This window comes from Lagenorhynchus albirostris, chromosome 6 (genome assembly GCF_949774975.1).
Source record: "Lagenorhynchus albirostris chromosome 6, mLagAlb1.1, whole genome shotgun sequence".
NCBI classification, from domain to species: Eukaryota; Metazoa; Chordata; class Mammalia; order Artiodactyla; family Delphinidae; genus Lagenorhynchus; species Lagenorhynchus albirostris.
In genome coordinates, this window is record NC_083100.1 from 6,673,046 (window position 1) to 6,688,663 (window position 15,618).

Sequence of the window (15,618 nt, forward strand, 5' to 3'; positions counted from 1 at the left end):
AGAATTACAGCAGCCAGTGTGTCATAAAGAAAAGTAAAATGATTGCTTCTGCTGAGAGGCAACTGAAATATGTATTTTTAAAATATAAGGTTGAAAATCAAAATCTATTCCATAATTCATAGTATAATAATAATACCATCCTATTTTTATACAGTGGTTTGTAACCTCTATAAAATACCATCTCTTTTTTTTTTGGCTTTACCTTTCATTTGCCATGTTATTTTTATTATCATTATTATTATAGCAATATATTACATTTTTTCAAGGAATTGTTATATAATATCACCTCTCAAGTGCCTCATGGCAGTAGGAATAGCAGCCCCAGTTATTGTAACAGACTAAGACATTGACGCTTTAGTCGCTTCCAGTGTCTTCACTGCAGCCCCAAGGGGCAGAGAGGCAGGGTTGGAGTCCGGACCCCACGCAGCTCCTGTTCTTTCTGCTGCCGCCACCCAGGAGCTCCTTCAAGGGCGTTCCAGCTCACTGACTTCTGAGAAGACTCACAGACAGGGTATAAACATATTGTTTCACTCTGTCTAAGGTTCTTCTCCACAGGCAGAATTCAGCACACACGTCATGATGAGCAAAGGCAGGGAGTTTGAATTGCCATTGTAAAAAGTGGGTTTCCACTTCATTATAAGAAGACACAAGTTAATCTCCTTTGTAACTGTAGATAAAGAGAATATATTTTTAGTAGGACCAAGTTCTTATATTTTTTTCCTTTTATCATGCTTAATTATCTAGCTTTTTTAATGCCTTGAAGTATTATATACTTACATTTCTTTTTATCTTTCAAAATTCAGCACTGAAACTAACACAAATGATCTCCTTACTTTTTGAAGTTAGGATTGTATGTATAGAGCAATAAAATACTTCATGTTGAATTAGCTATGAAATTGGCATTAAGTTATTTTTTGTTTGAGTTATATTAGACATGTTGAACAATTCTAAAAATGATTTTGCGATAGAATAATAGTTACAACTTAAAAAGCAGTGTGTTTCTCCATGAAAGTAAAGAAAACAGTTCATTTTTTTGGTAGTCCTTCTGTATCACAACATATGGCAAATATTTTTATTTCTGAGAATTTCCTAAAAGTGTCTTTCAGGTAGTACCAACTTACAGCAGCCTTAGACACAAGAAGAACCACTCATGAAGAGAGCTTTTTTACTTAATTTACTTATAATTAATTTCCTATTATGTATTAGCAGTGTGCCCAGCAGTAAGCAAAGACATTTAACTAAAGCAAAAATGAGTCAAATTACTGATTTCCAATTTAGTTATCAACTTTTATGTCCAGAGTTTTATATGAGAGCATTTTGTTTTCCCCTTTTTAAAACTAATGTAGAAAGGCCTTCTTATTGTCAAGAATTCTTTCAGTCAGTAAACATTTATTGGACATTTATTGTGTGGCACCCACCATTCCTGGCACTGGAGAGACAAACAAGATAGATGACCTGTTCTCTCTTGAAAATCATATTCTGTAGGGGAGACAGATTAGGTTAAAATATATATATGTAAAAAAACACATGTATACACACACATAAGAAAACAGACAGACAAAAGAGTAACAAGTTGGGACAAGTGTTATGAGAGAGAAACAGGTTAAATAAAAGATGAGAGCAGGGCAGGGTATCCAACCAGCAGAGTCCTCTTTGAGGAAGGAGAGGGTGTGGGAAAGAGCGTTCCAGGTAGACAGCCCAAGTGTAAAATTCCTCAAAGCCATTCTAGTGAGAAGACCTGGTGCTGTGCCCACAGCATGCTCCCTGGCTGCCCATCTACTGGGCCCTGCTTCCTCCCCGTGAAGTCCTGAGGGGCTGACCCGAGGAATTCAGATTCTGAGTTGCTTGGATGGAATCGTACTAAACCCGTTTGCAGTATCAAAACGTGGCCTGTATTTCAGAAATAAGAGCTAAGTACGTCTAAAGCTCCTGTCAAACATCTTGCTCTGTCCTTTGTAGATGCTCCCAGTGACGCGCATGCAGAAGTTTCCCTCCGCTACTTGGGAGACGTTGAAATCTCAGAAGATGCTACGTTGGGGGAGCTGAAGTCTCAGGTCAGCCTTCCTCCTGCAGCGCGTACCTTACTGGTGATCTGGCTGCTTCCAGTGAGATATTAATATATTCTTCTATTTCCTCTTCCCTCAATTACAGTCTGTTCTGATAGGGCATGTGTTATATGCCATGTTCAGTGGTGAGTACCCAACAGGCCACACACATATTGCTCAGACAGCTCCCTGGGTTTGCTTCTACCAGTTGCCTGTGGCTTTCATTTATCCCCTCTCTGACAGGCATGCTGTGCTTTCATTTGAAATCTCCTCAGTGACTTGCAGCTTATGTTCATTTTGATTTTTTAGGGAAACATTTGTTGGAACATTTGTAAAGCATTCACTTTACTCCTTTATTTACATTGTTTTTGTGTCATTGTGATTCATGTGTTAAATGTTGTTAGTAAAAGCTGTGTGGTCAGTTGCCCAGGAGGTCAGAATATCAGCTTTATGTTAAACTAGATACTGTATTGTTTTCCTGGACATTAATACTCACAGACACAGTGTTCTGTCCAAATGGAAAGGCCGGGTTGAATACAACACACAATGCTTAAGAAGCATCTTATTCTCATTGGATTAAAATGAACATCCCTTCTTGCTCTTAAAGGAAACAGTGTAGGTGCATGTAAGGTGAATATCAGTCATTGATTGACTTCTGTGTGTCCTCAATATCTGAAATACCTTCCACAAAAAAACAAATGGTCTTATTCTAATAAGAACAAGTAGAAAGAGACTTTTTTTCTTATATTAGATTAAAAGATACAAAATTGCTGTTTCTAGATTTAAAACGGATGAATATTGGCCATTTTATATACTACAGCCTAAGTATATAAATAGTTATCCACCCCTACAGAATTAGTCCAGCGGTTTGGGCCTAGCGTTTGGATCCAGAGATTCTGAAATATTTCAAAATCAGAAGTTATTTCCATGGCAGAGGAAACTTTGTTGAATTATATGAGCACAGATGGAAGTTGAAGATGAGTCCTTGCTTTTATTAGAGAGGCCTCTGCTCTTGAGTTATATAGTCATATAGAAATTAATTTTAAAGTTTCATTTTCTAAAACATAATCACTGAAAAGGAGCTTTTGGCTCAGATTTAGAAACAGAAAAATCTCTCAGGCTGATTTCAGTAGAGAGGGATACAAAAATTACTCAGGGTTAATTTCATTTAAACGATATTCCTGTGGATTTTTGGGGTAGATATTATCATTACCTAAGATACTCTTTCCCTTAAATGTCATTGTGTAGCGCTTCATTATTTTTTTCCTAAAGCAGTCTGTTTTTAAGAGTGCTTTTTCCAATGTCTGTTTCTTTTCTAGGCCATGACCTTGCCCTCCTTCTCGGAGTTTTCCATCCCATCGCCCGCCTTCCTTAGAGCCTGGACGGTGGAAAGTAGGCGCCCCGGCAGGCTCTTACGAGTCCACTATCAGCGGCTCAGGTAGGGTTCTCAGTGAACACTCCACAACAGCCCGTTCTAGGTCATTCCACATTTGTCATGTCGATGATACTTTTTATCATAAATTAAACTCTGAGACAACTTCAGTGTCTCATATTAAGTATAAATGTAGTTTCATCTGTTTTTACTATGGTCCAGAGACTGTGAACAAAATTTTGATTGTTTTTCCCCCCAGCTTTATTGAGATATAATTGCCATATAACACTGTATAAATTTAAGGTGTACAACCTATTGATTTGACAGACGTATAATGCAGAATGATTACCACTGTAGCATTAGCGAACAACCTCCATCACATCATATAATCGCCATTTCCTTTTTGTGAGAACATTTAAGATCTACTTTCTTATTAGCAACTTTCAAGTATATAATTCAGTGTTATAAGATCAATATGTTCTGGGGATGTCATGTACAGCATGTTGATTATAGTTTATAACTGGAAGTATGTACCCTTTGACCAACATCTCCCCTTTTCAGCCAGTCCCAGTCCCTGGTAACCACCATTCTAGTCCCTGTTTCTATTAGTTCAGCTTTTTTAGATTCCACATATAAGTGATATCGTACAGCAGTTGTCTTATCTCACTTAGCATAATGCCCTCAGTGTCCATCCATGTTGTCTCAAACAACAGGATGTCCTTCTTTCTTATGACTGAATGATATTCCTTTGTGTGTGTATGAGTGTGTGTACACATACATACATATACCACATCTTTATCCATTCATTGGTTAACAGACACTAGGTTTTTCCATATCTTGCCTACTGTGCATAGTGCTGCAACGAACATGGGAGTGCAGATAATCTCTTTGAGATCTTGTTTTCATTTCCTTTGGTGAGGTACCCAGAAGTGGGATTGCTGGATCATATGGTAGTTCTATTTTTAATTTTTTGAGTAACCTCCATACTGTTTTTCCATAGTGGCTGACCAATTTACATTCCCACCAGCATTGAACAAGGGCTCCCTTTCCTCCACATCCTCAAAAACACTTGCTATCTCTTGTCTTTTTGATGATAAGCATTCTAACAGGTGTGAGATGATACCTCACTGTGGTTTCGATTTGCATTTCCCTGATGATTAATGATGTTGAGTACCTTTTCATGTACCTGTTGGCCATTAGTATGTCTTCTTTAAAAAAAAAAAAGTCTGTTCACGCCCTCTGCCATTTTTAAATCAGATGGTTTGCTTTTTGCTATTGAGTTGTATGAGTTCTCTATATACTTTGTTTTTTGTTGTTTTTTTTTGCGGTACGCGGGCCTCTCACTGTTGTGGCCTCTCCCGTTGCGGAGCACAGGCTCCGGACGCGCAGGCTCAGCGGCCATGGCTCACGGGCCCAGCCGCTCCGTGGCATGTGGGATCTTCCCGGTCTGGGGCACGAACCCGTGTCCCCTGCATTGGCAGGCGGACTCTCAACCACTGCGCCACCAGGGAAGCCCTCTATATACTTTGAATATTAACCCCTTAGATTTGCAAATACTTTCTGCTGCTTCATAGGTTGCCTTTTCATTTTGTTGATGGTTTCTTTTGCTGTGCAGCTTTTTATTTTGATGTAGTCCCACTTGTTTATTTTTGCTTTTATTGCTTTTGCTTTTGGTGTCAAATCCAGAAAACCATTGCCAAGGCTGATGTCAAGGAGCTTACTCCTCTGTCTTCTTCTAGGAGTTTTACAATTTCAGGTCTTAACGTTCAAATCTTTTAATCTATTTTAAGTTGATTTTTGCATAAGGTGTAAGGTAGGGGTCTAGTTTCATTCCTTTGCATGAGACTGTCCAGTTCCCCCCAGCACCACTTATTGAAGAGACTCTATTCCCCATTGTGTGTTCTTGGCTCCTGTGTCATAAATTAATTGACGATATATGTATGCGTTTATTTCTGGGCTCTCTATTGTGTTCTTTTTTTTTTCCTTTGGCCATGCTGGGTGGCATGTGGGATGTTAGTTCCCTGACCAGGGATCGAACCCGTGCCCCCTGCAGTGGAAGTGAGTGAGGAGTCTTAACCACTGGACCACCAGGGAAGTCCCTCTTTTGGGTTCCACTGATGTATGTGTCTGTGTTTATGCCGGTACTATACCGTTTTACTATAGCTTTATAGTATAGTTTGAAATGAGGGAGCATGATGCCATCAGCTTTCTTCTTCTTTTTTTTTGTTTTAATTTATTTTTAGGCTGCGTTGGGTCTGTTGCTTCACGCAGGCTTTCTCTAGTTGCGGCGAGCGGGGGCTACTCTTCGTTGCGGTGCGAGGGCTTTTCATTGAGGTGGCTTCTCTTGTTGCAGAGCACAGGCTCTAGGTGCGCAGGCTTCAGTAGTTGTGACTCACGGGCTGTAGAGCGCAGGCTCAGTAGTTGTGGCGCACGGGCTTAGTTGCTCTGCGGCACGTGGGATCTTCCCAGACCAGGGCTCAAACCCGTGTCCCTTGCATTGGCAGGCGGATTCTTTTTGGGTTTTTTTACATCTTTATTGGAGTATAATTGCTTCACGATGGTGTGTTAGTTTCTGCTTTATAACAAAGTAAATCAGTTTATACATATACATATTTTCCCGTATCTCTTCCCTCTTGCGTCTCCCTCCCACCCTCCCTATCCCAGCCCTCCAGGCAGTCACAAAGCACCAAGCTGATCTCCCTGTGCTATGTGGCTGCTTCCCACTAGCTATCTACCTTAACGTTTGGTAGTGTATATATGTCCATGGGCAGGCGGATTCTTAACCACTGCGCCACGAGGGAAGCCCTGTTCTTCTTTCTTAAGAAAAGATTGCTTTGGCTATTCAGGGTCTTTTGTGGGTCTATACCAATTTTAGAACTGTTTTTTCTGTTTCTAATTGAAAAATGCTTTTGATATTTTGATAAGGATTGCACTGAATTTGTAGATTGTTTTGGGTAGTATGGACATTTTAACAATGTTCTCCCAATCCATGACGATGGAATAGCTTTCCATTTATTTGAATTTTCAGTTTCTTTCATCAGTGTCTTATAGTTTTCAGTATACAGATCTTTTACCTCCTTGGTTAAATTTATTCCGAAGTAGTTTATTCTTTTTGATGCTGTTGGAAATGGGATTGTTTTCTTAATTTCTCTTTCTGATAATTTACTGTCGGTATATAAAATGCAGCTGATATTTATATATTGATTTTGTATCCCACAACTTTACTGAATTCATTTATTAGTTTTAACAGATTTTTGGTGGAGTCTTTAGAGTTTTTTATAAATATCATCATGTAATCTGCAGATGGAGACAACTTTACTTCATCCTTTCCAGTCTGGATGCCTTTTATTTTTTTCTTGTCTAATTGCTCTGGCTAGTACTTCCACCAATGTGTTGCATATGAGTGGCAAGAGTGGGCATCCTTGTCTTATTCCTGATCTCAGAGGAAAAGATTTCAGCTTTTCACCATTGAGTATGATACTAGCCATGGGCTTTTCATATATGGACTTTATTGCATTGAGGTACATTCCCTCTATATCCAGTTTGTTGAGAATTTTTAACATGAAAGAATGTCAAATGCTTTTTCTGCATCTGTTGAGACGATCATACGATTTTCTTCCTTCATTCTGTTAACGTGGTTGTATCACACCAATTAATTTGCGAATGTTCAACCATCTTTGCATCCCTTGCAGAAATCCCACTTGATCATGGTGTATGATCCTTTTAATGTACTGTTGAATTTGGTTTGCTAATATTTCTTTGAGGATTTTTGCATTTATGTTCATCAAGGATATTGGCCTTTAATTTTCTTTTCTTATAGTGTCCTTGTCTGGTTTTGATATCAAGGTAATGCTGGCCTCATAAAATGAGTTTGGAAGTGTTCCCTCCTGTTCTGTTTTTTTTTTTTTTTTTGGAGGAGTTTGGGAAAGATTGGTATTAATTCTGCTTTTGGTAGAATACATCAGTAAAGCCATCTGGTCCTCAACTTTTTTTTGTTAGGAGGTTTTTGATTACTGATTCAATCTTTTTCCTTAATAAATTTATTTTATTTATTTATTTTTGGTTGCGTTGGGTCTTTGTTGCTGCGCGCAGGCTTTCTCTAGTTGCGGCGAGTGGGGGCTACTCTTCGTTGCAGCGTGCGGGCTTCTCGTTGCGGTGGCTTCTCGTTGCAGAGCACAGGCTCTAGGTGCGCAGGCTTCAGTAGTTGCAGCACGTGGGCTCAGTAATTGTGGCTTGCAGTCTCTAGAGCGCAGGCTCAGTAGTTGCGGCTCACGGGCTTAGTTGCTCCGCAGCATGTGGGATCTTCCCGGACCAGGGCTTGAACCCGTGTCCCCCGCATTGGCAGGTGGATTCTTAACCACTGTGCCACCAGGGAAGCCCCCGATTCAATCTTCTTACTCATAATTAGTCTGTTCAGAATTTCTGTTTCTTTATGATTCAGTCTTGGTAGGTTGTATGTTTCTAGGAATTTATCCATTTCTTCTGCATTGTCCAGTTTTTTGGTGTATAATTGTTCATGGCAGTCTCTTAAATTTTGAGTGTTCTTATATGGTATAATATTTCACTTAAGAATACTTGAAATTGGTTAAGAAAAAAACTTTGAAAAAATTAAGTGATATGTCATTCAATATTATTTTGTTTCATTTGTTATCAGGGAATATAAATTGGGACAGAGAACTGAGATCTGCTTAGAGCCCCTTCAGAAAGAAGAAAACCTGGGGTAAGATGTCCTACTACACATACAAAATTATACACTTGTCTGATCCCAATGGATAGTTTTACTATTGATTAAGGTGTTACATTTTTTAAGTGTTTTTTTCACTGCTTCTAAGGAGTCTGGCAACTTAAAACAGATTGTGTTCTAGAAATGTGTTTGTATGTCTGGTGTCTAGATCTTAGAACTCATTTTTCCATAAAAACAGAATTTTTCAGTAAGTCCCAATGCATGTTGAACCCATAATGATCTTGAAGTATAAGCAAGATGCTCATCCCAAGCTCTTACCAGTGCCTGCAGACAGTCTGTTGTCAAACCAATTGATAGTAACACCTGACATGCTGCCCCTTGTCCTACTTTTTTCATCCTAATATCACCTGACATACACTTATTGAATTATCAATTATTATCCGTCTCCCACTACTAGATTGTAAGTTTTGTGAGGGCGAGCACTTCATTTTTTGGTCACTGCTGCCTCCCCAATACCTAGGACAGTGCCTTTGTCATAGTCAGTAATTATTTATGGAATAAAGAAGCACCCCAAAGTTGTCCACGTTCAAACCTACCTATTCTTTTTTTCATTATAGGACATTCTTTTATAAGACATTTTTGTCAGTAACACCAAATATTAAGATTCTTTTACCTGATGTGACACGATGATTCTTGTTGTCCTCCTGTTGTGTAACAACTCTACTCTTTCAACCGTGTGACCTTCATTTTATCCCACTGTTTTATAAAAATGCATTCTTAATGCAAATTGTATTACTAGGAGTAGTTTCCTGGAGGAGAATTTCTGGATCAAATGGTATGGACATTTTAAACCTCTTATTTGTTAAATTCCTTTCCAGGTAAGTTATACCATTATGTTTCCACAAGCTGTGTTTCTAAGTATTTATTTCACCTCACCATCAAACCATCATTGAATGTTGTCATTGTTTAAATGTTTGCTAAATTGATAAATGAAAAATGGTTATCTTATCTAGTAAGATTAGGGTGTTTGTTGAAAGGCTTGTAAACCATTTGTATTTTGTGAGTGAGTGAATTGTTTCATATATTTTGCCTGTTTTATTTGGGGTCTTAGAAAAAAGTCTAATTTGTGTGAGCTCTTTCTATAATATAGATTATATTACATAATATAAACGGACCCTCTGTCATGTTTGTCGTGAGCAGTGTCCTTTTGAAGACCATGCTGTGCACTTCCTCAGCCCCCTTCCCCGCTTCTGTCCTTGACTGACCTCCGGAGCACTCTTGCCCCCGCTCAGCGAGGACCTTGGCTCCTCGTGGTCTTCACCCAGACTCTGTCACCTCCTTGGCAGCTCCTGCATCTACACTGACCACAGTTTGCATGCTCTGGGACCTCAGCTCTGCTCACTGACCTCAGCAACACCTACACCCTCTCAAAAATTCCTTCTTGACCACAGTCCCCCGCTTTCAGTCCAATCTCCTAATTCACTGGGCCCTCGCTCTCCCTGCGTTGCCTGTTTCCTCCAATTGTGTTACCCTTTCTTTTGATAAAAACACTAGTATAATAGAAATACAGCATTAAAATCGTTCATTGTCTCACCATCCTTAAAGTTTTCATTTCTCCTCTCCACCTTCCAGTTCTTATCTGTAGCTTTTATTTCACATCCTATCTAAAACAGTCTCCATACGTCTAAATTTCTTTCCAACCTTTCTGAATGTTTCTCCTCTTTCTCTTCCTTCAAGGACCTCGTATCTGTGCTCATCTCCTGCAAAGGTTTCCTTTGCTCTTACAACTACACCCATCATCTTCTCTTCCTAACTCTGAGCCCTCCGTTTCTTCTCCCTGGCTAAGTTTTCTGCCAGCTTCACAGATTCTGGTTCTGAAATCAGCGTTTCCTAGGAAGTCGCCATAGCGGGAAACCCCTCTTCCCCTTCATCACCGGGATAGCCCTGCCGGCCCTTTCAGCTCTGTCTCCAGTCCTCTTCCCTGCATGCCCCACTGAGGAACTTCTTCCTCTGCCTTCAGCCTTGCCTGCTGCCTCCCCAGGGACCCTGCTGTGGACTCAGAATGGGAGCTCACCTCCATTCTGGGTCAGGACTGAAGGAAATCAAAGTAAAGGTTTCCCACTAGCATTCAGGGTTTAAGGAAAATCTCTCCTTATAAAAAAACTCAGAACAGTCAGAGGAGAAGCTATGTGGTTATTGCGTGTTTCCCATTTTGTTGTAAATCTGACGTGACTGTTTTCTGATGCAGCCCCCAGCATGTGCTGCTGAGGACACAGATGCGCCTCCCTGGCAAGAGGGCGTATGCCTTGCCCGTGGACTTGGTGTGGGACACTGCCCGAGGCTGGACGGCCGGCTCCCTGAGGCACCGAGTGGCCGATTTCTATTCTCTTCCTGTGGAGAAAATTGAAATTGCCAAATACCTTCCTGAAAAGTTTGAGTGGCTTCCAGTACCTAGCTGGGTAAAGCTGTGGGGCTCCCTCAGGGAAATCGGGCCTCACTGGCATAGTGAATAATTAACTGCAGTTTTCCACAGACAGGGAATTTAGTAAGAATTTGAGATTGAGTTTTCTTTACTCAAGATACTTAATTTTTCTGTAGAACCAGCAAATTACCAAGAGGAAAAAGAAGAAAAAGCAAGATAATTTGCAGGGGGCGCCTTATCACTTGAAAGATGGAGATACTATTGGCATTAAGGTACGTTTTTAACAGTAAACTTAGCACTTTGACAAAACACCAGAATCAAATGATTTTATAGACAAGTTTTATCAAATCTTCAAGGCATAGATAATCCCATTTAATATAAATTGTTTCAAATAGCGGGGGGGAAAAAGAGGGAAAGCAGACAACTCATTTTTAAATAAATAAATAAATAAATTTTATTCGCGGGCTCTAGAGCGCAGCCTCAGTAGTTGTGGCACACGGGCTTAAGCTTCGTGGCATATGGGATCTTCCCGGACCAGGGATCGAACCCGTGTCCCCTGCATTGTCAGGCGGGTTCTTAACCACTGCACCACTAGGGAAGCCCCCAGAGAACTCATTTTATGAGGCCAGTAGAACCTCAATACCAAAAGCTTAATTTTGGGTCTGACTTGAATGAAAATGCTGTGAAGCTTTATCACTAAGTGTGTTGCTGTAGGTTTTATGTAGGTACCTGTATTAGGTTAAGACATTTCCTTCCATTCCTAGTTTACTCTAAGTTCTTTTTTTTTAAATCATGAATGAGCACTGGATTATTTTTTTTTTTTTTGCGGTACGCGGGCCTCTCACTGTTGTGGCCTCTCCCATCGCGGAGCACAGGCTCCGGACGCGCAGGCCCAGCGGCCATGGCTCACGGGCCTAGCTGCTCCGCGGCATGTGGGATCTTCCTGGACCGGGGCACAAACCCACGTCCCCTGCATTGGCAGGTGGACTCTCAGCCACTGCGCCACCAGGGAAGCCCTGGATTTTTAAATATTAAATTTTTTTAAATGTTAAATTTTATTCTGTGCTTTTTCTGCATCTGTTTAATTAGCTATATCGTTTTTCTCCTTCAATTTGGTAATGTAGTGTTATTACATAAACATGTTCGCAACACCGAGCCATCCTTGCATTCCTTGGACAAACCTACTTTGTTGTCATATAATAACATTTTTTGTATTAAGGGTGAATGATTTAAATCCTTAATTTAAGAATTAATAATTCACTAATATTAAATTATTTATATTAAGGAATAAGTATTCCCTTAATCACCATTTCTGTTCAACATTGTACTAAAGAATGGGACCAATGTAATATGACCTTCCGCCCAACGAAGAAAAGCAAATAAATAAACAAAAATTGAAAGGTAAAAGAAATTCTAAAAGGAAAATACAAAACTGTTCTTAGTTTTTCTACAGTCAAACCATCAGCTCTGTTTAAGAGAGTTCAAAAGGTTGTAAGATTGGGCTTCCCTGGTGGCGCAGTGGTTGAGAGTCCACCTGCCGATGCAGGGGACACGGGTTCGCGCCCCGGTCCGGGAATATCCCACATGCTGTGGAGCGGCTGGGCCCGTGAGTCATGGCCGCTGAGCCTGCGTGTCCGGAGCCTGTGCTCCGCAACGGGAGAGGCCACAACAGTGAGAGGCCCGCATAACGCAAAAAAAAGGTAGACTAAAAAGATGTCTGAAAACATTGCTCATTAATTATTTTGAAATGCAGAATCTCCTGGTTGAAGATGATGATGATTTCAGTACAGTCAGAGATGACATTGGAAGAGAAAAACAGAAAGCGTTTGCTCTGGGGAGAAAGAAGCGGTAAGTTAGGGTCCTCACCTACGTGACAGATTCCACCGCGACCTCCAGGCGCTGGCGCGCCTGCTCTCGCTGGAAAGCTCCTGACTGAGGCCTGGAAAGAAACAGCAGAGCCCTCCTCCCTGCCTGCGCTTGCCCACCTTCTCTCCATCACCCCTCGAGTGGCTTCCTGGGGACCGTGCAGGAGGAACCTGGGCGCAGCTCACTGCGAGGAGGAGGCCCCTCCCCGAGCTCCGGGTCTCGTTCTCCCTCTGCCGGGGCCCTGTTCCTGCAGTCGGCCTCCCCCATCCCTGGGTCTCTTCCTTCAGACACCTGCCCTGGCTTGTCTAGGGTTCACGCTTCCTGACCCTGCTGCAGCTGTGTCCTCCTGCTGTCACCTCCGTCACTCTCCACCCCGTCTGTCCCCTCCAGGCAGCCAGCCAGGTTGCTCACCCAACCAACCCTCCCCTTGGAGGGAGCTCCCTCCCCATCCATCTTCCTCGCTCTGCTCTGCCCAAGTCGTCACCTTGGGTGGGCTCGCTCCTTCCTCTTCTGTACACAGCCCAGCTCTCTCCTGGCCTCCAGACCACAGACACCTATCAGAATCTACTGGAACCTTCCACCAGTGCTGATACTTCAACCTCCACGTGCCTGGGCCTGGCTCCCACCACCGTGGTCTGCATAGTCACCCCTCGCAGGCCACACCAGGGGTGTGGGTGGTCGTCCTGATCTGTCCCCACTTCCAGTCTCCTGAGGTCTTGTGTCCTGTCCCCGTCCTCATTGCTTCTGGCTTGGTGGCCTCTCCTCTCGGCAGTAGCCTTTGAACCAGGCTGCCTGCCTGGCCCAGCCCCTGCTCACCTCAGCCTTCCTCTCCTCCCACCTTCCACAGCTTGGGTACCAAGTGTCAGGCGTTGTGACGGCAGCAAGAAGACATGCCCTCCGCCTGGCATGCAGGACAGGGAAGCGAGGGCTGGGGTGGAGGCGGTGTCCCCCAGGTGTGTGACCCTGTAACCATGTGCGGAGCTGGGCGTTTCAGACGTGAGCATCTGTGAAGGTCACGCTTGGATTGGGAAGGTGAAGCAGGAAAGACTGCACTGCTCTGAGACACCTTCCCTCAGCCGCTGAGAAAAGCCCCGAGGCTGGACCCCTCTGTGGGGAGGGCGTGGGAGTGCGCCCCGGGGAGGGGTACCCCGAGGTCCCCGAGGGAGCAGTGCGGAAATGCTGCCCAAACTGACACCGTGCGTCTCTGTGGCCCGCCCTGACTTGACCCTGAAAGTTGGAATGAGATGTGGAGTCACTCCTCGACCTGGTGGGGCCCTTGGCGTCTGGGATGTGACCCCGTGACGGCCTCTGTGTCCCCGCAGCCAGGAAGCCCTTCGTGTGCGGAGCAGCGACGTCCCCTCTGGTGCAGAGATGCCTCCCCGCCCCCGTGGACCAGAAGCTTCTCTCTCCATCCACGTCGGGAGCTTCAGATAGCACAGGGCCTACACTCCTGCTGCAGGTCCTGGCCCGTTTCCTGGTTTCTGCCCGGTGTGGACACGGACTCAGAGCCCTGCTTTGTCATGAGCAAAGAGGGCGCTCCATCGCAGGCCAGGCGAGTGCGCTTGTCACCCGCTCCGTGGCGCGTCCCCCCAGGCTGGCACGGACCTGGCCGCACCACAGGTGCCAACCAGCCGACACCCTCGCGCCAACACTCGAGCCCCGCCACCATCTTTATACAAAAATTGACTAGTTTTGCATTAACTGCAGGCATGGGTGACGTGCCACGTGGCTCATCCCTACACACCTGTCTCTAAAGTACACCCGCCCCACTCTCTCTCTCACGCTGTTCAGGTATCTGTGGCCGCCCAGGCTCTGACAGCTCGGCTCACAGCGATGGGCTGGCCAGGCTCACGCTGTGACATAAACAGGAGTCTGTTTTCTGGTCCCCAAACGGCACGTTTCCCCTTTGGTCTGAGTTAGAAGTGGTTCTGAAGCGTTAGTTACCTCTCTTTCCGGGATGAGACCGACGGGGCATCCTCTGAGGTCGGGTGCCGCTGGGGAGGGGGCAGCATGAGCTGGCGTCCGACCCGTGCTGTCTGTGGTCAGAACATTCTCGCCGGGGCCTCTTCCTTCTGGGAGCCTGACGGGGAGGCAGGGTCGTGGCTGACAAGCCTGGGAAGGGCTGAGGGGGCAGTCCTGAGGAGCCTCGATTAAAATGGGAAAAAGAAAATGTGAACCAAGAGTCTTCTTAATGCGGCATAGCTGGCTCTCCCATTTAAAAGATGTAAGTGGTATTTATGACAGCTACGTCGCGTCTGTGTTACTGAGCTGAGTGATTTTGGACACGGGTGACTCACTTTCTCAAGCTAACTCAGTCAGAAGCAGGAAAAACAAATTCTTTACTTTCTTATACCTCAGTGATGCTCTATAGCGACTCTCTTGCTAGGTATGGTTATCTTCTTGATTTCACAGTTTTTCATCAGCCTTTTTACCACTGATGATATTAAAATAATAGCTCTTAAATGTAAGGGATGGAAAGGAAATGACACGTGGGCTAGGCCTCCGCCTGCACCACCGGCTTAAGGAAATTGCGTGAATGTTGCTGCGCCCGTGCTGCTCTTCCGCAGAGCTTGCCACTGAGTGGAACGAATGCCCTGCCCTTCCTTCCTCTGTCCTCCCTCCTTCCAAACAGTGTCAACACCACCACTAGAAACTCTGGTCTCTGTGTGTGCGTCTGAAATTGTTGGCTCGCGAATTACGTACTAATTTGTATTGAAGCAGTCGTGTTTTAAGAAGTTGGGCTTTGGCGAGTGCTTCCGGCCTCAAACACTAACTCTGTCTCAGGAGACGCGCACGTGGGGTCCAGACTCTCCAGACGCACCTGGCGGGCAGTGACGAGGCCGAAGTGTAAGCTCCCTGACTGCCCCTCTTGTGTAGAGGCTCTTCTGTCCCTTTTCCCGTAACTGACAGGGCTCCTTGGTGTGCCCCTTCATTCCACTGTAATAAAACATTAATGTTCTAACTGAAAAGCCTTGCTTCTGAGAAGCCGGCGGCCTTGCTGGGCATCACCTACCACGACAGGCAGGGGTCGAGGTGCTGCATGGTGTCCACGGTGAGCGGCCGGGGCCTCGGGTGGTCTCTGCTTGTCGGCTTGCTCCCCTCCTTCCTTCCTTCCTTCCTTCCTTCCTTCCTTCCTTCCTTCCTTCCTTCCAGTTTGGGGATGGAGTGGGGCTCCAGGGAGAGAGCTGTAAGAGTTTGTTAAAGAAAAAATAAACTGTTCAATTTGTAA

General features: G+C 44.0%; 1 protein-coding gene across 13 annotated transcripts in view; it reads left to right on the top strand.

Annotated features, from left to right (window-relative positions):
- The window catches only part of USP40 (ubiquitin specific peptidase 40), a 92,203-nt gene extending 76,585 nt beyond the window's left edge, over positions 1 to 15,618 (top strand). For 6 of the 13 annotated variants that reach the window (XM_060151800.1, XM_060151799.1, XM_060151801.1 and 3 more), the window contains 7 exons: positions 1,960 to 2,105; positions 3,365 to 3,483; positions 8,072 to 8,137; positions 10,350 to 10,560; positions 10,700 to 10,795; positions 12,277 to 12,371; positions 13,716 to 15,618. In XM_060151800.1, the coding sequence (XP_060007783.1) occupies positions 1,960 to 2,105; positions 3,365 to 3,483; positions 8,072 to 8,137; positions 10,350 to 10,560; positions 10,700 to 10,795; positions 12,277 to 12,371; positions 13,716 to 14,079 (1,097 nt within the window). In that variant the 3' untranslated portion in view covers positions 14,080 to 15,618. The other 7 variants (XM_060151808.1, XM_060151809.1, XR_009541009.1 and 4 more) reach the window with 6 other exon arrangements.